The sequence below is a fragment of the Ctenopharyngodon idella genome, chromosome 17 (assembly GCF_019924925.1).
Source record: "Ctenopharyngodon idella isolate HZGC_01 chromosome 17, HZGC01, whole genome shotgun sequence".
NCBI classification, from domain to species: Eukaryota; Metazoa; Chordata; class Actinopteri; order Cypriniformes; family Xenocyprididae; genus Ctenopharyngodon; species Ctenopharyngodon idella.
The window spans coordinates 28388904-28414636 of NC_067236.1; the positions used below are offsets into that span (position 1 = coordinate 28388904).

General features: G+C 37.2%; 1 protein-coding gene across 4 annotated transcripts in view; it reads left to right on the top strand.

Annotated features, from left to right (window-relative positions):
* daam1a (dishevelled associated activator of morphogenesis 1a) overlaps positions 1–25733 on the top strand; it is a 63561-nt gene that overhangs the window by 33393 nt on the left and 4435 nt on the right. For 3 of the 4 annotated variants that reach the window (XM_051867503.1, XM_051867505.1, XM_051867504.1), the window contains 22 exons: positions 1547–1636; positions 6305–6376; positions 6709–6803; positions 9526–9859; positions 10098–10208; positions 10295–10398; positions 10489–10555; positions 10639–10756; positions 12457–12595; positions 13518–13576; positions 13784–13971; positions 16720–16998; positions 17395–17502; positions 17744–17770; positions 19443–19540; positions 20966–21050; positions 21927–22033; positions 23073–23161; positions 23301–23469; positions 23558–23665; positions 25038–25098; positions 25430–25561. In XM_051867503.1, coding sequence (XP_051723463.1) covers positions 1547–1636; positions 6305–6376; positions 6709–6803; positions 9526–9859; positions 10098–10208; positions 10295–10398; positions 10489–10555; positions 10639–10756; positions 12457–12595; positions 13518–13576; positions 13784–13971; positions 16720–16998; positions 17395–17502; positions 17744–17770; positions 19443–19540; positions 20966–21050; positions 21927–22033; positions 23073–23161; positions 23301–23469; positions 23558–23665; positions 25038–25098; positions 25430–25561 — 2640 coding nt within the window. The remainder of the gene's footprint in view (positions 1–1546; positions 1637–6304; positions 6377–6708; positions 6804–9525; positions 9860–10097; positions 10209–10294; positions 10399–10488; positions 10556–10638; positions 10757–12456; positions 12596–13517; positions 13577–13783; positions 13972–16719; positions 16999–17394; positions 17503–17743; positions 17771–19442; positions 19541–20965; positions 21051–21926; positions 22034–23072; positions 23162–23300; positions 23470–23557; positions 23666–25037; positions 25099–25429; positions 25562–25733) is intronic. The other variant, XM_051867506.1, reaches the window with a different exon arrangement.

Below are 25733 nucleotides of genomic sequence, written 5' to 3' on the forward strand. Positions count from 1 at the left end.
CAAGCGTAAGGATTTGAACGAGTTTGACAAGGGCCAAATTGTGATGGCTAGGGTTAATCTCCAAAACTGCAGCTCTTGTGGGGTGTTCCCGGTCTGCAGTGGTCAGTATCTATCAAAAGTGGTCCAAGGAAGGAACAGTGGTGAACCGGTGACAGGGTCATGGGCGGCCAAGGCTCATTGATGCACTCGGGGAGCAAAGGCTGGCCCGTGTGGTCTGATACAACAGATGAGCTACTGTAGCTCAAATTGCTCAAGAAGTTAATGCTGGTTCTGATAGAAAGGTGTCAGAATACACAGTGCATCGCAGTTTTTTTGCGTATGGGGCTGCATAGCCGGAGACCAGTCAGGGTGCCCATGCTGACCCTTGTCCACCGCCGAAAGCGCCAACAGTGGGCACGTAAGCATCAGAACTGGACCACGGAGCAATGGAAGAAGGTGGTCTGGTCTGATGAATCAAGTTTTCTTTTACATCACGTGGATGGTCGGGTGCGTGTGCGTTGCACACCTGGGGAACAAATGGCACCAAGATGCACTATGGGAAGAAGCAAGCCGGCAGAGGCAGTGTGATGCTTTGGGCAATGTTCTGCTGGGAAACCTTGGGTCCTGCCATCCATGTGGGTGTTACTTTGACACATACCACCTACCTAAGCATTGTTGCAGACCATGTATAGAGTGAAGGAAGCTGTATTCCCTGGTGGCTGTGGCCTCTTTCAGCAGGATAATGCACCCTGCCACAAAGCAAAAATGGTTCAGGAATGATGAGGGTTAGCACAACAATGGTTAGGACATAGTTAGCACAAACCACAAAAAATGGTTTGAGGAGCACAACAATGAGTTTGAGGTGTTGACTTGGCCTCCAAATTCCCCAGATCTCAATCCAATCGAGCATCTGTGGGATGTGCTGAACAAACAAGTCCGATCCATGGAGGTCCCACCTCGCAACTTACAGGACTTAAGGGATCTGCTGCTAACATCTTGGTGCCAGATACCACAGCACACCTTCAGGGGTCTAGTGGAGTCCATGCCTCGATGGGTCTGGCTGGTTTGGCAGCAAAAGGGGGACCAACACAATATTAGGAAGGTGGTCATAATGTTATGCCTGATCGGTGTGTGTGTGTGTGTGTGTGTGTGTGTTTTTTTTTTTTTTTTTTAATATATATATATATATATATATATATATATATATATATATATATATATATATAAAATATATATATATATATATATATATATATATATATATATATATATATATATATATATATATATATATAAAATCTTTTGTTCAGCCATTGTAGTTTGTAAGATATTTATTTATTTGCATAAATATAATATAAAACTATTATATTATATTATATTATATTAATGTGAATTTTATATTGTATTATTATTGTATTATATTTTATTATATTGAAATCAAGGGACATAAAGTCTAAATTTTAGGTATTTAACCATATGAGAATGTGGTAAATTAAACTTTATTTATTGGGCTTGAAATTATGGAGTATACACTTGAAACCTCTCATCATGTCTCCTTCTCCTACAGGATGAGCTGGATCTCACAGAGAAACATAGAGAGGCCATGTTTGCCCTTCCTGCTGAGAAGAAATGGCAAATCTACTGTAGCAAGAAAAAGGTAAGACATTGCCACTGGATGGTACTGGGCAGGGACCTTTTCCATTTTCAGAAATACCTGCATGTCAAAGTGTTTTGCCTGGCTTTAAACATCCATAGCAGTTTCCTAAAACCAGTTTAATCTGATTTGACCATAGAGCTTAAAACTGAGCAGCTAGATGTATGAACACATCGCACTCTTACTGTACACCCAAAAAAGGATGTAATGTAAATGGTGCTTCTCTAGCATAGGCTTGGCTTCGGGACAGAGAAGTGGTGTTGAGTGCAAGGGTTTATTTTCACAGTATGTGTGATTTGGGTCTAAGGAGTGAGAGGTAACAGAACCCAGGCTGCCCTGACACACTCTGTAAACCCTCATTTATAAGAGGCATTTACACCAGTGGAACTAAAGAGCAAACCACACAGCGGTGGCCTGGGGATTGTCTACGGCTGCTGGAGTTCATGACCAGTTACCTGGTCACGACCCACCAGGGGACTGCTCTTCAGCTGCTGACCCATTGTCCTCCAAACCACTTAAAACAGAATACTGTCAATCATTATGATGTTAGGAATGAAGTTTATTCTCATTCATATATTAAAGCAAACATTTATGTTGGTGTTCTGTATGATGGATCAAAGCTTTGTAAGCTTATATACTGGTAGAGATGGAATTTCAGTTGGAAATTTTTATAGCTTATGTCTGTCAGCTCTCAACTTAAAGGAATAGTTTACCCAAAAATGAAAATTCTGTCAATTATTCACCATCATGTCATTCCAAACTTGTTTGACTTTTTCTTCTATAAAACACAAAAGATGTTTTCAGTATTTTTAGTATTCTTTTTTTTTTTTCTGTCATACAGTGAAAGTCAGTGGGGTCCCACAAATGTTGTTTTCCACCCCATTGACGTTGTCATTGTATGGAAAAAACGATATAAAAATTACTGCTGTCAAAAACAAATGCCTTAACCTGAAAAAATTATTCGCATGCGTTAACATGTTAAAACTATTTAACACAATTAACGCAGCATCTATTTTTTTCCGTCATCCTTAAGTTAACATTACAGTACAGTATCTCACAGAAGTGAGTACATCCCTTACATTTTTGTAAATATTTTCTTATATCTTTTCATGTGACAACACTGAAGAAATGACACTTTGCTACAATGTGAAGTAGTGAGTGAACAGCTTGTATAACAGTGTAAATTTGCTGTCCCCACAAAATAACTCAGCACACAGCCATTAATGTCTAAACCGCTGGCCACAAAAGTGAGTACACCCCTATGTGAAAATGTCCAAATTGGGCCCAAAGTGTCAATATTTTGTGTGGCCACCATTATTTTCAGCACTGCCTTAACCCTCTTGGGCATGGAGTTCACCAGAGCTTCACAGGTTGCCACTGGAGTCCTCTTCCACTCCTCCATGACCACATCACGGAGCTGGTGGATGTTAGAGACCTTGCGCTCCTCCACCTTCCGTTTGAGCATGCCCCTCAGATGCTCAATAGAGTTTAGGTACCCTCAGCTTCTTTGGCCCAGTCTCTGAAGGGAGGGGATCATGCTCTGCTTCAGTATGTCACAGTACATGTTGGCATTCATGGTTCCCTCAATGAACTGTAGCTCCCCAGTGCCAGCAGCACTCATGCAGCCCCAGACCATGACACTCCCACCACCATGCTTGACTGTAAGCAAGACACACTTGTCTTTGTACTCCTCACCTGGTTGCCACCACACACATCTCTTGACACCATCTGAACCAAACAAGTTTATCTTGGTCTCATCAGACCACAGGACATGGTTCCAGTAATCCATGTCCTTAGTCTGCTTGTCTTCAGCAAACTGTTTGCCAGCTTTCTTGTGCATCATCTTTAGAAGAGGCTTCCTTCTGGGACGACAGCCATGCAGACCAATTTGATGCAGTGTGCGGCGTATGGTCTGAGCACTGACAGGCTGACCCCCCACCCCTTCAACCTCTGCAGCAATGCTGGCAGCACTCATACGTCTATTTCCCCAAACACAACCTCTGGATATGATGCTGAGCACATGCACTCAACTTCTTTGGTCGACCATGGCGAGGCCTGTTCTGAGTGAAACCTGTCCTGTTAAACCGCTGTATGGTCTTGGCCACCGTGCTGCAGCTCAGTTTCAGGGTCTTGGCAATCTTCTTATAGCCTACGCCATCTTTATGTAGAGCAACAATTCTTTTTTTCAGATCCTCAGAGAGTTCTTTGCCATGAGGTGCCATGTTGAACTTCCAGTGACCAGTGTGAGAGAGTGAGAGCGATAACACCAAATTTAACACACCTGCTCCCCATTCACACCTGAGACCTTGTAACACTAACGAGTCACATGACACCAGGGGAGAGAAAATGGCTAATTGGGCTCAATTTGGACATTTTTACTTAGGGGTGTACTCACTTTTGTGGCCAGCGGTTTAGACATTAATGGCTGTGTGTTGAGTTCTTTTGAGGGGACAGCAAATTTACACTGTTATACAAGCTGTTCACTCACTACTTCACATTGTAGCAAAGTGTCATTTCTTCAGTGTTGTCACATGAAAAGATATAATAAAATATTTACAAAAATGTGAGGGGTGTACTCACTTCTGTGAGATACTGTATATGATCACATTCTTATTCATGCAAATGTTTTTAAACCATTCAAGCGCAACAATAAAGTGTTGGTAGCACAATCTGAGCCGCATTGAGTTCTCTTTCGTGCTTGAATGGACAAAACACAAAATTATGTCAAAATGCCCATTTTGTTGAGTATCCTCGTAAGCACAGTCTTAAATTAGTTACATTTTTAAATGAACACAAAGAGTTGTGAGAAAATAGTGTCGCAGGTCTTAAAGTGACAGCAGCCTAATAAACCTGCTACAGTCTGCCAATAATGATAAAGGAAAAAAGGAAAAAGAAAATCACTCACTGCTCTTAAATGAGTAACTTTTGTAGCTTTAATAAAAATTAATCTATATTTTAATCTAAATTATGCAGCGAAGATTGAAGTGTTTGATAACTGCTTTGATTCTGGATATTTCCTACCTGTTGGATCAAATATTTAAAATATACTGTCTTTGTTGTTTCTACATTAATTTGGAGATTAAATTTGAAATTATTATAATAAGCATATATTAAAAACTTTAATGTTAGGTGCAATTAATCGTGATTAATTACAGAAAAATGTGTAATTAATTAATTCATTTTTTTTTTATCGATTGACAGCACTATTAAAAATATGTTTGTTTGTGTTCCCCAGAAGAAATACAGGTAACACTTTAGTTTAGGGTTTCTCATTAACTATTTGCTTATTAGCATGCATATTACTAAGAAATTTGCTGCTATTAGTACTTATTAAAGCCTTATTCTGCATGACCATATTCTACATCTCTTAATCCTACCTAAAGCAGTATTTAGGAGTTTGAGGCAAAAGTAGTAGTTAATAGTTAGTTAATAGTGAGAACTGGACCCTAATCTAAAGTGTGACCGAAATAAAGAAAGAAAATAAATAGACAATAAAATTATTTATCATTTACTCAATTTTTATTCAGTAAAACAGTATAGCTATTTTTTATTTTATGTTATTTTATTTTGTTTTAGAAATACAGATTCGCAGAACTTTTGCAGAAATGCTTTCAACCCAAACTGTCTCAGAAAAATGAGTATGCTGTGTAATCCCAGCTCAATAAAACACTGCATGCAGTGTGTCAGCCAACTACACCTGCAAGGCCTGGATCAAATCTCCTCCCAGTGGAGTTTTGAGGTCTGAGCACATGTGGAACCAACACCGTGCAATATAATGAGTGCTAAAACTACTGTCAAGATGTTGAGGCAAAGGAACTTGTGAATGTCTGGTATGAAGTATTTGTGTTCATAATAACTATAATGAGAACTTTCTCACCCTTCTTTTTGGTTTCAAGCTATACTTTTATTAATCTCCAAGCCCCTTTGGTCCAAAATAGTTTAGTTAAATTGTATAATTGCAAAGCGTGGTTATAAAACAATGGGTGGACTTGTTAAATAAGATTCCTGGAAGCTTATCGGCTCATGTGGTGCGCGAAACCCCCCAAAACAACCCCAATTCCCAACTCCAAACTTACCCTGGCCAGCATAAGTCAATCTCAGTCTGAAAGAGCAAGCAGCTGTTATATTATAGACACTTGAGCATAGCACAAAACACTGTGGTATTGTTTCCCAACCCCAGGCTTTGTATTAAAAGCTTTAAAGAATAAGTTACTATGGGAAAAGGCATGTTTTGGACTGAATCGTAGCCTTTTAGCACTCTGCCAGAGCGTTTAACTCAAAATCGGGAGTGGAGTAGTGCCGAAGTGCAGAGTCTGTGTCTGTTTTCAGGTAACAAGAAGCATCTCAAACAAGGTGTCAGCTGTGGACACTCACACACATAAAACTTATTCATATCCATTCACAAACACTTCTGGATTGTTGGATGCGATTTCTCTGGGAATTGCAATGGTTAGATAAGATATGTTCTCACACATCGTGGCTGTTGAAAAGCATGAGAATGTGGCGGTACAAAGAGATCTCTGTTGGTGTGGAGGACAGAATGTTGATGTTTTTGTGTCAAATGTTTGCAGTTTAAAATGTCTGTCTGTCTGTCGAATATGTGTCTGTCTGTCTGTCAAATGTGTGTTTAGATGATTCCAGTATCCAAGCTAATCTTTAGTTTTTCCATAGGAACAGGAAGAGAATAAGGGGGCGACCAGCTGGCCTGAATTCTACATCGATCAGATAAATTCTATGGCTGCTGTAAGTATGACTTGCCAGCTAGACAGCAAATACTGAACATTTCCCTGACCATGCTAATTCCCGTCTTTTCCCTGAGGACATAAAAGTCTTAGTCAAGAGGGAGTCATTAAACTCACATATGCTGCCTTGAGGAAGTTGTTGGGGATGTAAGAGTAGTAAACAACTGTAAATATTTCATAGGGCAAAGAGCGCTGATGCTCATCAAACCTGAGATAATTGGTGAAGCTATAAATTCCTTCACACATTTTTTGAATTATGTACTTTAACAAAACTCTGATCTGGCAAACTTTGGTCAGTCCATTAATTGCCTTTACGTTAAATATCACCACCAGAGGAAGTCCCTGCTGGCCTTGGAGAAGGAGGATGTGGAGGAGAGGAATAAGACCATAGAGAGCTTGAAAACAGCCCTCCGCACACAGCCAATGAGGTACTGCCTTTAGCACACACACTCACTAATGGTCATTGTGTGTATATATATATATATATATATATATATATATATATATATATATATATATATATATATATATATATATATATATATATATATATATATATATATATGCAATGACTGATACCAATAGTTTGATTTTCTTGAGGGGAAAAAAAAAAAAACCTCTCTCGACTTATACTGTAAATCTTACTGGGAACCCTCTCATTTGGTGTATTACTATAATATTAGATAACTGAAAACATTATTAAAATTAATAACAGAGGCCAAACTATTATATTCAACTGCTATTCATTTTCAGATATAATAATTGCACTCAAATAAAAACTGAAATGTTTGTATACAACTTAGTTGACAAGGTAGTTTTCATAAACATTTGTCTTCATGACAAATTTATTCAAACATACAAATCAGTGGTGTGCAGTGGTGTTTTAAAATGAGGAGGCAAAGTCCTCATTTATGTCCCTGTTACACAATTTTAAGTTAGCATTACATGAAAAGAGAGACCAAATTCAATTCTATTTTGTTATTTTTACACTATGTAATGTTCTATTTATTAAAACCAAGTATAAATTTCATCAAATTAGTGTTTTTACACATTTTTACATTTATTCCAAAATAATAACTAAAGGCAGTAACAATTTAAACAATATGTATTATTTTTATACTAATATTCAGTCTTTCTTTTTAATAGTCAATTTATTTTCAGCATACACTGGTCACTCACTCACAGACACAAAGATGTACCTTTAATTTCACCACACTCATTGCTCACTAAAACCCCCAGCAGTCATCATGTTTTCAGGTCATTTCGACTTTGATTTTAACATGACACAAAGCGGTGATATCTAAGTGACAGTTGTTTACTTACTTTTTAATTAGTCTTCCCATTAACGCCATCACTGTCTTCATTCAGGCCGATTCGAAGAGAACGCGCACGAAAACGAGAGGCGGGATTTATCGCAGGAACCAATCACGTCCAATCATAACCAATCATATCCAATCATAGCGCGATTGAGGCATTGTCTCCTCTCATGTGACTTTCCCCCATTCATTCTCAATTATCCCCCACTAAACCCAACGCACGATGAGGTGGCTCTGCTTTGTTTCTATGAGCTGAAGGAAGTTACAGAGAAGTCTGGAGTCTTTTGTCACGAGTCAGAGTCGAGTCTCGAGTCATTTAAAAAAAAAAAACCTCATACTCAAATCCTTTTTTTTTTTTTTTTATCAGTTACACTTTTTCCGTAAGTTGAATAGGTAAGGTGTAGGATGTGGCGTAAGCTTTATGAACTTCAAGAGTTTTACACATTCTTCCTACGCTGAATACGGAAGGCGGTCTGGCGGAAGCTAGATATTTTACTTCATAACTTGTTAAATATGGATATTTTTTTTTACACAAACACATCGCTTCACTTCAGAAGCCCTTAACCCCCAGAGCTGTGTGGAGTGCACGTTTATGATGGATGGATGTAGATGTAACATCTACATCAGCTCATACTAGTGACCCCTGTACACTGCCATTATAAAGCTTGGATGCGTCAGGATATTTATAAATATTTCTCAGATTGTTTTCATCAGAAAGAGTCATATACACCTAGGATGGCTTGAGGGTGAGTAAAGCTTGGGCTAATTTTCATTTAAATTGAACTAATCCTTTAAAGAGGAACAGATGACTGACTCGCGCTCCGAGGTGCTACGGTGGTCTGTCACATCATATTAAGAGCGACAAAACGGCATTTATTGTTTGAATTTTGTAATAAAATTGACAGAATTTGAAATCTGAGACTTTGTTTCTTATCAGAAGTAACAGAGCACAAAGCTCTTTGTGATTATTAGATGGGAGGTTTGGTGTAGGGAAAAACTGCAGACCTGGCAACCCTGGCTTGAAATACGGGTGATTCATAGGGTCAAATAGAGCCTGCTTTAACTCTCTATTTTTTATTTTTTATTTTTTTAACTGTTAATGCGTTATTGTCTTGTTAACTTCTAAATTCAAGACCAGAGACATTTTCTTCACACACAGTATAAGTTGCAGTCTGACACATTTTTATGCCCCCTTTTGATTTACTAATTGACAGGATCGTCCCTGATCATTGGATAGTGATTATTGGCTGATACATAGTGCATCCCTGAGATATATATATATATATATATATATATATATATATATATATATATATATATAATTATATACACACACACACACACACACACACACACACACACATATATATATGAGTATAGATCTTTCATGTATACATTCATGAAATTTTCATTTATACTATTGTATACTATTTTAATGTATTCTTATGAAACTGCTCAAAAAACAGATGTGAAATATTTATCATCCCAATAAATGCACACTAAAATTGAAATTGAAATTGTAAATGAAGCTTGTACAAAAGATGTTAATGTTGGCCTGCTTTTACACATATTTAATTGTATTATTTTTGTTAATTCCCAGTTTTATAAAATAACATGTGCATTTAAAGGCACTGTAACAGCTGCAGAAGTGATTATGAATTTCTATTGCTGTCCCCCAGAAACCGTTTACAGGGCCAGCAACCGTCTCTAAGCTACAACAGAAAATGCGCTTAAAATTCAGGACATTAAGTTTAAAATTTTCCATGTGTTCTCCTACCTATGAGTTGAAATGTCTTTTCATGCGCTTGGCCTGACCTCTGTCATGCTCCTCAAGGTTTGTGACACGCTTCATAGACCTCGATGGACTGACGTGCATCTTGAACTTCCTGAAAACGATGGACTACGAGACCACCGAATCTCAGATCCACACCTCACTCATTGGCTGCATTAAAGCCCTGATGAACAACTCTCAGGGACGTGCCCATGTACTCGCACATTCAGAAAGCATCAACATTATCGCTCAGAGCTTGGCCACCGAGAACATCAAGACCAAAGTGGCCGTTCTGGAGATCATGGGTGCTGTTTGCTTGGTGCCAGGAGGACACAAGAAAATCCTGGAAGCCATGATGCACTATCAGAAGTTCGCTTGTGAACGGACGCGATTTCAGGTGGGCAGGAGAATTCAAGATTTTTCTCTCATAGCCACATTGGGCCTCATTATTCAAACACAAATCATTCATAAAAAACACTAAATACATAAATTGTCCCTTTGAATTGAATGCAACAGAAATTCGTTCTGCTTGTGTTTCATGAATAAGGCCGTTGAGACTTATGAATGAAATATTAAGAGGTCTTTCTCCTTTGTTGTTCTCATTCTTTCTCCCCATCTTCTCGGTTTACACATAGACCCTTCTAAATGACTTGGACAAGAGTACGGGCCGCTACAGAGATGAGGTGAACCTCAAGACGGCAATCATGTCCTTCATCAACGCGGTCCTCAGTCAAGGAGCAGGGGAGGTAAGCGCTACTTTCTCCACATCTGCATCTCATTAGATTCAAATCATCCAAGAGTTTCTCCCTGACTTCCAACGTTTCATTTACAGACCAGTTTGGAGTTCAGAATTCATTTGCGGTATGAATTTCTAATGCTGGGCATCCAACCAGTGATTGATAAATTGCGGTCCCATGAAAACTCCACGTTAGATCGGTAAGTGCTGTATTTTGAGACGCGCTGTCCTCAAGTACTTGGCTGAGTTCTGTTGAACTTAACATGCAGTCATCTTTTATTACTCTTCAGGCATTTGGACTTCTTTGAGATGCTACGAAATGAAGATGAATTAGCCCTAGCTAAGCGGTTTGAAAATGTATGCTTGCGGTCTAATTTGTCTCTGAATATAGCCACTTTGTTTTAGTAGTAATTTCAAGATTGTCTCTTTGTTTGGTTCAGGTTCATATAGACACTAAAAGTGCCACTCAGGTGTTTGATCTCATCCGGAAGAGGATAAACCACACGGACGCCTTCCCGCACTTTATGTCTGTCTTACAGCACTGTCTTCATATGCCTTGTGAGTGATGTCACTTCCCTTAACCCCTCCATATCAGTGTGAGCAAATGAACATCCAACATGTTACCTCATCATACACAAATAGTGGCACTTACAAAAGAATACCGTGGTATATAGTTTCTGACAGGCCACTACGGTAATACCATGTTTTATGGACATTTATTGCTCATGCACCATGGTAATATATATATATATATATATATATATATATATATATATATATATATATATATATATATATTTTAACAATTACAAGTTTTAGTTAAAAAGTAGTTCTCTTTTTGTGAATTGTAGTCAGCATTAGATTTTATTATGAACATTACCATTCCAAAGTTTGGGGTCAGTAAAAATATATATTTTTAAAGAAATTAATAGTTTTATTCAGGCAGGATGCATTAAATTGATCATAAGTGACAGTAAAGACATTTATATAAAAGATTTCTATTTCAAATAAATGCTGTTCTTTTGAACTTTCTATTCATCAGAGATGTACCACACTTTCCATAAAAAATATTAAAGGGTTAGTTCACCCAAAAATGAAAATTCTGTCATTAATTACTCACCCTCGCGCCATTACTTATCCTAAAGACTTTCGTTTATCTTCGGAACACAAATGAAGATGTTTTTAATGAAATCCAAGAGGTTTCTGTCCCTCCAAAGAGATCAATGCAACTACCACTTTCAAGGTCCAGAAAGGTGGGAAAGACATCATTAAAGTAATCCATGTGACTCCAGTGGTTTAACCTCAATTTTATGAATAGTGATTTGTTTGAGCAAAAAAACATAATTTACCACATTAATTACAAAACAATATTATCCAAAGAGTGTTCATGCAACAATGTGAGCTCTTGCGTGAACACAAAATGCATGCGTTGTGGTGCTTTCGTACGTGCGAGTCTGAACACAACATGCATGCGTTGTGATGCTCTCGTGAACGCGCTTTGCAGATCAGTGTTTTCGTAAATACAGTGATAAATTGTTTATTTTTTGCACAACCAAAGCACTCATAAAATTGTAACATGGAGTACTTTAATGATGTCTTTCCTACCTTTCTTGACCTTGAAAGAGGTAGTTGCGTTGGATCTCTATGGAGGAACATAAAGCTCTCAGATTTCATTAAAAAGATCTTCATTTGTGTTCCGAAGATGAATGAAGGTCTTACGGATGTGGAACCGACATAAGGGAGAAAAATTAATGATAGAATTTTCATTTTTGGGTGAACTAACCCTTTAAGCAGTAAAACTGTTTTTAACATTGATGATAATAAAATGTTTCCTGAGCATCAAATCAGCATATTAGAAATATTTCTGAAGGACCATGTGACACCAAAGACTGGAGTAATGATGCTGAAAATTCAGATTTGATCACAGGAATAAATTACATATTAAAATATATTAAAATAGAAAACAGTTATTTTATATTGTAATAATAGTATTTCACAATATTACTGTTTTTACTGTATTTTTGATCAAATAAATGCAGCCTTGGTGAGCATAAGAGACTTCTTTCAAAAACATGAAAAAGTCTTACAGACCCCAAACATTTGAACAGTTGTGTATATATTTGCATTGTATGGGCCATTGCCCACTTTGCTCTCTACATATCGGCATCAGCCCTTAAAAACATATTAGTTGATTACTATAGTGAACGCTGTGTAGTTTGCTTAGAAGTGTTGACATCATCTTTGCTCTTTGCTCACAGACAAAAGAACTGGGAACACTGTGCAGTACTGGCTCCTTCTCGATCGAATTGTCCAGCAGATTGTCCTACAGAACGATAAGGGTCATGACCCCGATGTGGCTCCCCTTGAGAACTTCGACGTGAAGAACGTGGTGCGAATGTAAGTGGCACAGTCCAAGAATTTGTATACCCAAAGAAGTAGTACCCTGGTGTTTTCAGTTGCTCTCATTTATTAATATCCTGAGCTTTTAATACCATCCAAAACTGCCTGCCATTTGGTAAATTTTGCAATTTCAGTTATTTAGCTTTGCAAATTAAAATCCCAAATACATAATCCAGTCTCAAAGTCATTTTAGAGCTAGCCACCCATCCACCTGTACCTCATCACATTTTAGGAAAGCGCCAGACCATAGATTTTGGTGTCGTATGGTTTTAAACTTAGACCCTTCCAGAATATGATTGAACATGACAATCATGAACGTGTACAGATTGAAAAGTAGCTTCTTTTTGGTGGTACAAGAGTTAAAATAATCAACTCTTGTAAATAAATAAACTTTGTGTCATCTTTCTGCATGGGATTAATTAGAAGTGAGACACAACTTCATTCTAGTTCAAACAAGTCGAAGGCTGAGAGACGGTCTGGGACAGTTTCAGTCAAATAAAAACAAATATGCAGAATGCATATGGAAAACATTTGGTGGTTTGATCAAATGTTACAGAGCTGAAATTTGACTCAAGTTTTAAGGCGACAGGGGCACCTCTGATTGCTTAACATTTCGCACCGAGGTTCCTTGGTTTCCTGCTGGTCCTACCCAACTAATATGAAGCCATCTTTGTGCTTTTTTAAGAATTATGAATGCCAAGTTTTGTGGTTTAGGGTCACATGGTGCTATTTAAAATGATACTTCACCCAAAAATGAAAATTGTGATCATTTACACTCCCTCATGTCGTTCCAAAACTGTATGACTTTCTTTCTTGTGTGGAACATGACATTCTCGATTCCTTTTATGTGAATTTTGTGTGAACTATCCCTTTAGCCATACATAAGTGCCCAACGCTGTTCTCTTGTTCGATTTTACAGGTTAGTCAATGAGAACGAGGTGAAACAATGGAAAGAACAAGCGGAAAAAATGAGAAAAGGTACATGACCTCTCTATGAGGCGAATATTGATCTAAGTGACTGTTTATCCTCAGTAGGCCTTGAATGTGTTTACATGTGCCTTCGTCAGCATGGGAATCAGCGATGACATTGCTGATGTTGTCAAATACTGAAGTCTTTGTGCATTTTGATTTTTTTTTTTTTTTTTTTTTTTTATATATGTGTGTTTTCTCTGGCTTGAATCGTAGAGCATAATGAACTTCAGCAGAAGCTGGAAAAGAAAGAAAGAGAGTGTGATGCAAAAGCCCAAGAGAAAGAAGAAATGATGCAAACACTCAATAAGATGAAAGAGAAGCTGGAGAAGGAGAGCAGTGAACATAAGCTTGTTAAGCAGCAAGTGGCTGACCTTTCTGCCCGGCTACATGAGATGAGTAATGTATGTTACATATGCACATAAGCACAAAGTACCTCTTCCAAAACCTAATTTTCTCCTGTTGGCAGCTACATTTTAAGGCAACAACCTAACTGAAATGGAACCTCATATGTCACTGAATTGGAACAAGCTCTTAGCTCCTTGGCTGCTATTTAGACTGCTAGTTAGACTGATCTGGTGTCGAATGAGACCAGATAATCCAGCTACTACTTCAGAGAGTGTCATCTAACTATAACATGTCCAAAAAAATATGTCAGTACCATAGTATCATCACCAAACTAAAGAGTCAGGACCAGAGACCACTTTCCTGTCTAAAGTTATTGAACAGAAAGTCCTTTACGGCAAGCGGGGAGCAGGAAAGTGTTAGATAGATCAGGAAATATATAAAAGGGCAGGTGTAAACATCAGGCAGAAAAATAGAGAATACAGAGGGAGGGAAGGAAATTCAAGGAGTGAATTAGTTAGACTGATCTGGTGTCAAAGGAGACCAGATAATCCAGCTAGACCATCTTACTATCTTAGGATGGTTTACGTAAAAAAAAAAAAAAAATCATTGCACACATAGAAATAGTGAGAACTAGTATATATATATATATATATATATATATATATACAGTGCTCAGCGTAAATGAATACACCCCCTTTGAAAAGTAACATTTTAAACAATATCTCAATGAACACAAAAACAATTTCCAAAATGTTGACAAGACTAAGTTTAATATAACATCTGTTTAACTTATAACATGAAAGTAAGGTTAATAATATAACAAAATTTTCAGTTTTACTCAAATTAGGGTGATGCAAAAATGAGTACACCCCACTGAAAGTCTCTGGAGCAAAGCTAAATTTTAGACTACAAATGTCTAATTTAACAAGAATTCAACCACAGGTGAGTCTAATTATTCATTACACAGGTGTCCAGCAGACAGTTGACTATAAAAGGGTGTTAAAACCCCTTCCCATTTCATGCTGTCAGCAATGGCACCACATGGAAGAGAAATGTCACAAGACCTGAGAAAGAAAATAATTTCTTTACACCAGAAAGGTGAAGGCTACAAGAAGATCAGCAAAGCTTTACTTATCAGTCAGAATACTGTAGCAAAAGTGGTACAAAAAATTTAAAAAGATGGAACTGCAACCATCTCACAGAGATGTCCAGGTCGTCCACGGAAGTTAACACCTCGACAGGAGCGTCTTCTGATGAGAAAAAAGCCCGCCTAGAGTTTGCCAGGGCCCATGCTGACAAAGATAAAGACTGCTGGGACTCTATACTCTGGAGTAATGAGACCAAGATAAATGTTTTTGGAACTGATAGCTTCAAAACTGTATGGCGTCACAAAGGTGAGGAATACAGAGAAAAATGCATGGTGCCTACAGTGAAACATGGTGGTGGCAGTGTCCTCATGTGGGGCTGCATGAGTGCTGCTGGTGTCAGGGAGCTGCATTTCATTGATGGCATCATGAATTCACAGATGTACTGCTCTATACTGAAAGAGAAGATGCTACCATCACTCCGTGCCTTTGGTCGTCGTGCACTTTTCCAACATGACAATGATCCTAAACACACATCTAAGGCCACTGTTGGATTTCTGAAGAAGAACAGGGTGAAAGTGATTCAGTGGCTCCTGATCTGAACCCAGTCGAACACCTATGGGGAATTCTGAAGAGACAAGTTGAGCATCACTCTCCATCCAGCATCCAGTCTCTAAAAGAGGTCATTCTTGAAGAATGGAAAAAGATAGATATTGCAAAATGTCGCCAACTTGTTCATTCCATTCCTAGAAGACTTGGTGCTGTCATTAAAAATCATGGAGGCCATACAAAGTACTAGATGTAGTAGTTTTTGTTGTGGGGTGTACTCATTTTTGCATCACCCTAATTTGAATAAAACTGAAAATTGTGTAATCTAAGTTATATATTAACCTTTCTTTCATGTTATAATTTAAACAACTGTTATATAAAACTTAGTCTTGTCAACATTTTGGAAATTGTTTTCGTTCATTGAGATATTGTTTAAAATGTTACTTTTCAAAGGGGGTGTACTCATTTACGTTGAGCACTGTGTGTGTGTGTGTGTGTGTGTGTGTGTGTGTATGTATGTATATATATATATATATATATATATATATATATACATACATACATACATACACGTATATATTTAAGAAATATTTGCATGTATATACTCTATATATATATTTCTATAATTTATATTGTATAAATATTACATATATAAATATAACAAATTTTTTGTGAATATATACATGCATGTGTGTGTATTTATATATACATAATAATTATACACAGTACACACACATATATTATGTAAACACAAACTTTTATTTAATTCTTAATCGTTTGACAGCCCTAACTAACTAACTAATAAATAAATACATAAATATCCCTTTTCCCTTACAAAAAGGTTCCCTTACAAAAACTACTGTAGTGGTATTGGATGATTTCCATATTCATGTACTATAGTATTTCCAGTATACACTAAGGTATTTCAAAGAATACTATGGTAATGTCATGTCCAAAATAATCATGGTACTGGTACCATTCCAGTGGTACTCGTTTGTTTGTGTATAAGCCAGCATAGCTGAAACAGCTTGGAGCCTTCGATGCCTAAAAATGCAGTGTCAACAGCTCATGGGGTTTGGAACAGACAAAAATGTTTTGATTCATAATTATAATAGAGCCAAAGCCTCACAACACTTTTGCTTCATGTTCCTACTGTGTCTTGCTTTTTAGAGGACAAATATCCCAGGCGGCCCCCCTCTCGTCCCATTGGCCCCTGGTAGCATCCCACCTCCACCACCAGGTCTAGCTGGCATTCCTCCTCCACCACCTCCAGGTGGAGCACCACCACCCCCTCCCCCTCCCCCTGGTGGACCGCCACCTCCACCAGGCCTGCCTGGCTTTGGTGCTCCTCCTCCCATTGGAGGTCTTCTGGGCTCCACGCTGAAGAAAAAGAACATCCCTCAACCGTCCAATCCGCTTAAGTCTTTCAACTGGACCAAACTCAGTGAAGTGAGTTATTAAACGTTTGTAATGTTTATGAAATACATCAATGTGTGTTGTTTTTTTTTTTGTTGTTTTTTTGTTTTATTCAGAAGTCACAACCAGCTGTTTTTATTAAAACAAAATAAGCCATGATAGGCCATTCTTTACAACCATGGTAAAGGGGTGTTGTTAGGCATGACATGAAGCACAACAGCAAAACTGTGGCTGCACTAATACTGTAAAACACACCAATTTTCAATAAATAATGACTTTTATTAATATTAATAAACACAATAATTATTTTCATTTTTATATATATATATATATATATATATATACACACATACAACTGTTAGTCTTTATAAATGTTTCTTTATAAATTACCTCAATGTAGTTTATTCATTACTCATCTCTGTCTCACAGAATAAACTGGAAGGGACATTGTGGCTGGAATTGGATGAAATCAGAGTTTTCAAACAATTGGACTTGGAGGATATTGAAAAAACATTCTCCGCTTACCAGAGACAGCAGGTATAAGACATTTTTTGAGAACTTTTACCCTTCTGCTCCTGGATTGTAAATATCGTGCACATTGTTCCAAATGCATTTTGAGAATAATACTGGAGTGTCAGACTAAAATGACTAAAACTCCACTCCTTGAATTTCTTTCCCTCCCTCCGTATTCTCTATTTTTCTGCCTGATGTTTACACCTGCCCTTTTATACATTTCCTGATCTAACTAACACTTTCCTGCTCCCCGCTTGCCGTAAAGGACTTTCTGTTCAATAACTTTAGACAGGTAAGTGGTTTCTGGTCCTGACTCTTTAGTTTGGTGATGATACTATGGTACTGATATGTTTTTTTTGAACATGTTATAGTTAGATGGCACTCTCTAAAGTACTTTAGGATACCGTATGAATTATTGAATCTTAAAAATAAACGTCCTGTTACATCTCACCCCCAAAAAAGAAAAGTAATTAAATTTGGCATAAAGATAATGTTTTGTTGCACTGTGTGCATTTTGTTGCATTATTTTTAGAGCACATTTTGCAGTTTACTATTCTGATACAGTACTCTTTACTTCATTATAATGAAAAATAAAATGAATTTTAGTCAGGTTAGACGGCATATTGAATTTAACTCAGATAAAAAGTGTGAGGGACAGACGTTCAGTACAATACCATGCACTATATAAAGGTCCTAGATCATGTAATTTTCACAACTTTTAACTGTTTTATAGAGTTTTTGTCTACTGTAAATTTTTTGGAAAGATGTTTTGTCAGCTGAACAATTGTTAAACAACAGTACAGTCCATTGAATGCACTGTATAACCCTCAAAGCCTCGTTTTCATTCCTGTCAAAAAATAAATATGGCAGTACCCTGACTAAGGGCTATACCTTAAAATTAAAGTAATATGAGAATATGAAAATGAGAGGGTTTTTGCATTAAACTCTCTGTACTTAAAACATGATTTTAATGACAATTATGTAAAATGCATTACTGTAAAAACATTTCTCAATCTTAATTGTCTTAAAATAGATTTTATGTTCTGCTTTTACAAAATAAAATGTCTTATTTTGCTTTTTGGAATTAAATGTTATTTTCTTAAAAGGTTTTCATGAGATTCACCCAAATACCATATATAAATAATAGTAATCAATAAGAACATTAGTATATATTAAAGTAATGCCTGATGCTATCACTACCATGATACCACTATAGTTTTAATCAGCATTCTTATCACCAAATTGTTGCCTTTTGTATCCTAGCTTAAAAACACAACGAACCAAATGACCTATTTCAGTTTATTAGCGAGCATTTCAAGATGTCTCTGTTCGTAATTAGCCAAGTTGGTTATGAGGCATGCAGTTGGTTTTGCATGCATCTGGAGTTTATGCAATAGTGAAGGAGACAGATTTCCACCAACTAAAAAACAAATATCCCCCCCCTGTTTTTGGACAGATTCCCTTCCACTCCTTTCACCCTCTCCCTCCTCCAAATAAAATCCGGCGTGCCATTGTCTAAACACGCAATTTCTTGCTGTCTGCTCCCCAGCTGGCACTAAAAAGGAGGAGATGACTGTTTTCAGCCTCTGTTGTTGTGGATGTCTGGTGTGTTCGGTCACAGATGTGTCATGAGCATGTTGTCCTGTGTTTGAAAAATCATTTTGTTTGGGTTTTACTTTAGAGAGCAGGTGTCTTGTTGGTTTCACATTCAGCGTATTTGCTAATGACTGTGGTTTTGCTTTTAAACTATGTTATGATGTTCAGAACCACACTACATTTGAAAAATGCTTTAGTCTCTAAATATCATCCCATGCATGACAAGTACACCAACTTTGAGGACAATCAAACGCTGATTTGCACCAAAACCTCAAGTGTGAAACCAACTTTAGACTGCTCTCTTAGTTTTTGCTCTTCATTGCAATGTGGTATTAATGCTGACCTTAACTCCACTTGTCTGTCTGCAGAAAGAATCAGAGGATGACACTGTCACTTCTAAAAAGGTCAGAGAATTGTCTGTCATCGATGGTCGCCGTGCACAAAACTGCAACATCCTTCTCTCCAAGTGAGTCTGTAGCTTAGGAACCCATAGACACCATCTTTGACCATTTAAGATTCGTTCACGGTAATGAACATTCCTGCATGACTCACTGTAGAACAATTCTTTGTTTATTTAAGCCATTTTGGATGATCCTAGGCAGGATTATTTTCCTGTTGCATCACAAGTCGCCATAGAAGTGGCGATAAACATCTCCCCCACAAGCTCACTTCATGTGTTCGATTTAATTGTACAGCTATGAACGAAGCCTGGAATTCAGCTATTTTAAACATTTACTGCATCAAGAAACATTCATTCACAGTAAACATGTGCGGTATACGGTAATACGATATATCACGATAATGAACATATGCACGTTATTGTTATTGTGGGTACTTCAAAATACTGTGAACAATTATTATTATGAATTATTCCAATTTTTAGGATGCATTTTAAGAATACTTTACCCATCATCCGTTTAAAATGCACAAAACCGCTGTATCCTGCGACAAAGAGGCACACACGTGTAAACAAGCCCAACACGCATGAGCAGCGCATAGCTGAAGGTGCATATTTACTCTCTGACAACAGATGGCGCTGATGGAACAGCAGAAATGCAGTGGTTACCCCGGTAACACCTGTAAACAAAGCAGCTGCGTTACCTTTTAGTATTTAAATGTTTCAAACAGCCATTCAGATTTTTGTATTCGCCATGGTATTCATCACAGCACCAAATACTTAAAGACTTAAGGCTATTTATTTTCAAATTTTAAACATTTTTATATTTTAATCTGGGCTACTACAACATGCCCTAGGTTTTGTTTGCATATGTTCTGATTTTGTTCATTCACACTTTAGCATAAAGTTAACATTATTTAATTCATTAGTTAACATAAACTAACAATGAAAAATACTTCTAAAGCATTTATTAATCTTAGTTCATGTTAATTTCAACATTAAGTTGTAACTGTATTATTTAATGGAGTTGAGCTAACATGAACAAACTGTTATTAATCCTTTTATAATATGACAACACTTTTTTTTGCAAATTATTTCAATATCGTGATAATACTGTATACTGTGATTAAAATCTTCGGCAATTATTGCAACATGAAAATTTGATACTTGAAAATTTGAAATTTGCTGTTGCATCAGCAGCCAATGAGCTGCGGCTCAACATTCAAACAGGGGTTAATTCATGTACGGTACTTGTGCAGCAGCATGTCTTACATGCTCACAGCAATGTCTGTAAATGTATTGGCAGTAGCAAGTCTCGGTACTTGCTCTGCAGCAGCAGCAACAGCGTAGCAGATCTATTCTGCCAAGACCATATACATTAACAATGCCATATTCATTACCATGCCAATCTCCCGAGGGTTGTCATGACAGAAATATATTTTATCCACTCATGAAAGCCACACTCAAAGATTCACTTAAATCTATTTCTTGCAGGTTAAAACTCTCCAATGAGGAGATCAAGAGAGCCATACTGACCATGGATGAGCAGGAAGACTTACCCAAGGATATGTTGGAGCAGGTGAGATGCATCACCACATACAGTACTTCATCAATTACCTCACACTTTAACTCATAATTCCAGATGGCTTATGTCCAAACAAACCTGTTTTACTGCAGTGGATTGACGTCAAACATTTCAGAACTGTGATTAGCTGATACAGCGTCTGCACGGGTGGCGAGTTTAATTACATAAGCCCGGCAGTCCAAGCCAGAATGTAATTATTGTTTTGCATAAACATTTTTGGCAAGACACCAATATTGTCCTTGCATTTTTGTCATTCTGAATGATAGTGAAATTTGTTGTAGTTGGTAAAAATATAAACCATACCGAAGCCTTTCCACATGCCTGAATTAAATCTGTTGTGTATATCCTGCTAATGGAGGCTGAAATCAAGCACATTTATAGTTTAATTAAAACCCGTTCAAGCCATGTAGCCATTTTGGTAATAAAATGCAGCTTTGTATACCTCACCCTGTTTAACCTTTAAAGCAAATCACCACATAAGAGCAGCAAGTAAATGGTCGTAACATTTTCCAAATGGACTTGAAAAGCAATATAATGGCAATCAGGTTTTATAAGTCCTCTGATTGCTGTTGTTTTAATCTGAACAGTAATCATACAGTTATTGTAGTGTGACAGGAATGCATGTTCACTTAATGGATATATGTTTGATAGGGCTACATTGCATTAAAGAACTTAATGCAATGTAGCCCTATCAATAGCTCTATCAAAGGGCTATAATATACTAAATTGTAACTTTTTTTCATGCTTTATCTTATACATTTTATTTTATGAATAAACAGGCTACTGTATCTTTAAGACTTCTCTTTCAAAATGACCTCTGATTAGTTGGCCCAATTTAGTCATTATAATGCTTTCTCTCCTTCCCCGCAGCTGTTGAAGTTTGTGCCAGAAAAAAGTGACGTAGATCTTCTGGAGGAACACAAACATGAGTTGGAGCGGATGGCGAAGGCAGATCGCTTCCTTTATGAGATGAGCAGGTAACGATCAATTTAGGTCACTTAGTTTGGGATATAATAAATAATGTTCATCAGACTGGACAGAGCTGTCAAAACACACAATATCTTCTAAATGGTGCTGCTACACAACAGCTACAGGTGATGGAGAGGTCAGTATGTGGAAAATAAACTCTTTTACAGGATTAACGTTCTTATCTTGGTCTGTCTAGTCTCTTGCTATAATAATCTTTGACTTCAGTTACCAAATGCTGTCTGGCAGTCTGAAATTGTCTGAAACAAGACTGGAAACATGTCGTCATTTCTCTGACCTCTTCATTGTGCAGCTCTTAATGTCATTAATCTCTGTGGAATGACAGCCAACAAAGACATAAATATAAAAGCCATGAAGAATGGGTGGCTCCAACAATTAATAAAAAATAAACAAGTTGCAGGTGTTATTGGACTTTTTTTTTTTATTATTATTTTAATATGGGAAACAGGACCCGTGTCTCACGAACAGGCATGCTTCGACAGAACAATGAAAAACCACAGAAGAATATTTGGCTGTTAATGTTAGACGTTTTGCAGCAATGCATTATGGGTACACCCCTTGTAAATAAATGTGGGTTTTTACAGTTAGTTTTTTTCTATTCTAGTATGCATTTGTTTTTATATTATTTCATGTGCACTACCAGTCAAAAGTTTGGACACATTCTCTTTATTTTGACTATTTTCCACATTTAGAATAAAAGTCATAGCAGTAGAAATTCAAACAAACTAATCAAGAGGTTTTCGTTCAGACAATTGTTCTAAACTTTTAAAATAAAAAACCTCAAAAATGGGAAATAATGCAAATGTTAATGTTAAATAAATCAAAACTTATATTTGATGAATTTAGATCAGTTTTATATTTGATCAGTTGTGTCTGCAGGCAAAAGTGGACACAATTTATAACTGTCACCAAAACTAATTTCAAGCATTTAAGCCTTTACTTTATTAAGAGCTTTAAAAACTGGTAGTGTAAATGATATATTATCAAATATTAATAGTGTTTCATTTCAATTTTCCTTTTAAATCACAGAATCAACCACTACCAGCAAAGACTGCAGTCTCTTTACTTCAAAAAGAAGTTTACAGAAAGAATAGCAGAAATCAAGCCGAAAGTGGAAGGTAAATCCTGATACCTCTGTCAATCATGTGTGTCAATCATCTACAGTTATGTTCACTACTAGACTTTTGTGAAATAAAGCATGCAAACACCTAGTAGGTTATGTAAGGTGTAATATTAAAATTTTTTCCCCCTCCACAGCTCTCAATAAAGCATCTAAGGAGGTTCTTCAGAGCAGGAATCTTCGACAGCTTCTGGAGGTGGTGCTGGCCTTCGGGAACTACATGAACAAAGGCCAGAGGGGCAATGCCTATGGATTCAAAGTGTCCTCTCTCAACAAGATCGCTGACACCAAGTCCAGCATCGACAAGTAAGACAGAGCTTTGGTTTATGCAAGTTCTGTTTATTAAACTCTGACCAGCCGTGTAGTTACACAAGCTGTGCATGTTTCTCAATAGGAATGTCACTCTTCTGCACTACCTGATTACCATTCTTGAGCAGAAATACCCTAAAGTCAGCCTGATTCATGAGGATCTGCACAACGTTCCAGAAGCTGCCAAAGTCAAGTAAGCACTAAAACAATCAAGTCTCACTATTGCACCCACTTAAGTGGTTTTAAAGAGTTTCTGTTCCAGTTTCTGTTGTATGTAATAAGATAGGAATGTAGGAAGATGCTTAGGATTTGGCTAAGTAGGATAAATGTCATTGTTGGTCCAGGAAGGAGTAAAGGAGTATTCTAGGTTTATTACAAGTTAAAGGATTAGTTCACTTCAGAATTAAAATTTCCTGATAATTTACTCATCCCCATGTCATCCAAGATGTTCATGTCTTTCTTTCTTCAGTCGAAAAGAAATTAAGGTTTTTGAGGAAAACATTCCAGGAATTTTCTCCATATAGTGGACTTCAATGGTTACCAACTGTTTGAAGGTCCAAATTGCAGTTTCAGTGCAGCTTCAAAGGGCTCTACACGATCCCAGCTGAGGAATAAGGGTCTTATCTAGTGAAATGATTGGTCATTTTCTAAAAAAATAAATAAAAATTTATATACTTTTTAACCAAAAATGCTCATCTTGCACTAGCTCTGCGATGCGCCATGCATTACGTAATCACATTGAAAAGGTCAAGCGTGAAGGAGAGAATACAATTGGAGTTATATTAATAAATATCCTGACGCATCCTGACCACCTTCTGTATTCAGCTTAGAAAGAAAGTGTAACGCCTCTCGCAGTTCAAAACGCTTACGCTACTTCCTGTGTCTTCTGTATTCAACTTAAGAAAAACGCATAACTGACGGAAGTGAATGCAAAAGGCGAAAGCTAGATATTTTATTTTGTAACTTGTTAAATATGGATATTTTTCATACACAAACGCATCGCTTTGCTTCAGAAGGCCTTTATTAACCCCCCAGAGCCATGTGGAGTACATTTATAATGGATGCATGCACTGCCTTCATACTTGTTGTTTCCCATTCACTGGCATTATAAAGCTTGGATTCGTCAGGATATTTATTAATATAACTGATTGTGTTCATCAGAAAGAAGAATGTCATTTACACCTAGGATGGCTTGAGGGTGATTAAAGCTTGGCCTAATTTTCATTTTAAAGTGAACTAATCCTTTAAAAACCAATCAGATGTTAGGGATAAGGTTTGGGCTGAGAGCTTGAAGCCTATCATTTCACTCTCATTTTAGGGTAGTTTATAGTTCGGGATAGGTTTAGGACTTTGTTAGACAGGAATGTTGTTCCAGGACCAACAAAAGTTGTTGATCCAGGAACATGTCCTATTTGGCAAAACCATAGTCACTGTGTGAAGATACTGTTTGATGTGATTCATTCCTCAGCCATTCGAAATGAGATTAAAGGGTCTGCAAATTGTCCAGTGAAACATTATATCTCATTATCTCCCTCTCCAACTTATTTTTCTTCCTTTTTTCTCAGCATGACTGAACTGGAGAAAGACATTAACAATCTGCGCACTGGCTTAAAAAGCGTGGAGACGGTGAGCGACATTCTCGTTTTGTCTACAATTTCAACAAGCTCTAGAGCTTATAAGGTTATCCAGTGTAGCAAATGTATCTATTTATACAACAGCTATGCAATATAATAGGCTAAACATTATTTATGGTTACAACACTTAAAACTAGAAAACAAGTTTCAAAGTTTGAAGGCCTTGATAGATTGCTAAGTTGTTTTGAGTGGTTACTAGGGTAGTTCTGGGTATTTGGGATGATTTTGGCATTTTGCTCTAAATTTAATGCACTTTTTCTATTATTTAAGTCATTGTGTCCATCCCTCCATCTTGATAGCAGTCTGTCTCTCTTTCTCAACAGGAGCTGGAGTACCAGAAGGGTCAGCCTCAGACCCACGGCGACAAGTTTGTGTCTGTTGTGAGTCAGTTCATCACTGTTGCTGGTTTCAGTTTCTCTGAAGTTGAGGACTCTCTTCAGGATGCCAAGGAATTGGTAAGATCGAAAGGACACCACAGTTCGTTGAACCTAAGGAGATTATAGATGTTAAAGGTTTATGAGAGGTTTGAACATAGCGAGGCCTGTCACTCTATCTGGCTGCTTAATTGTGAACGCTCACATAAAGTTGCTCCGCTGCAGCTTTGAAGTTGCTGTTAAACGTCTGAAA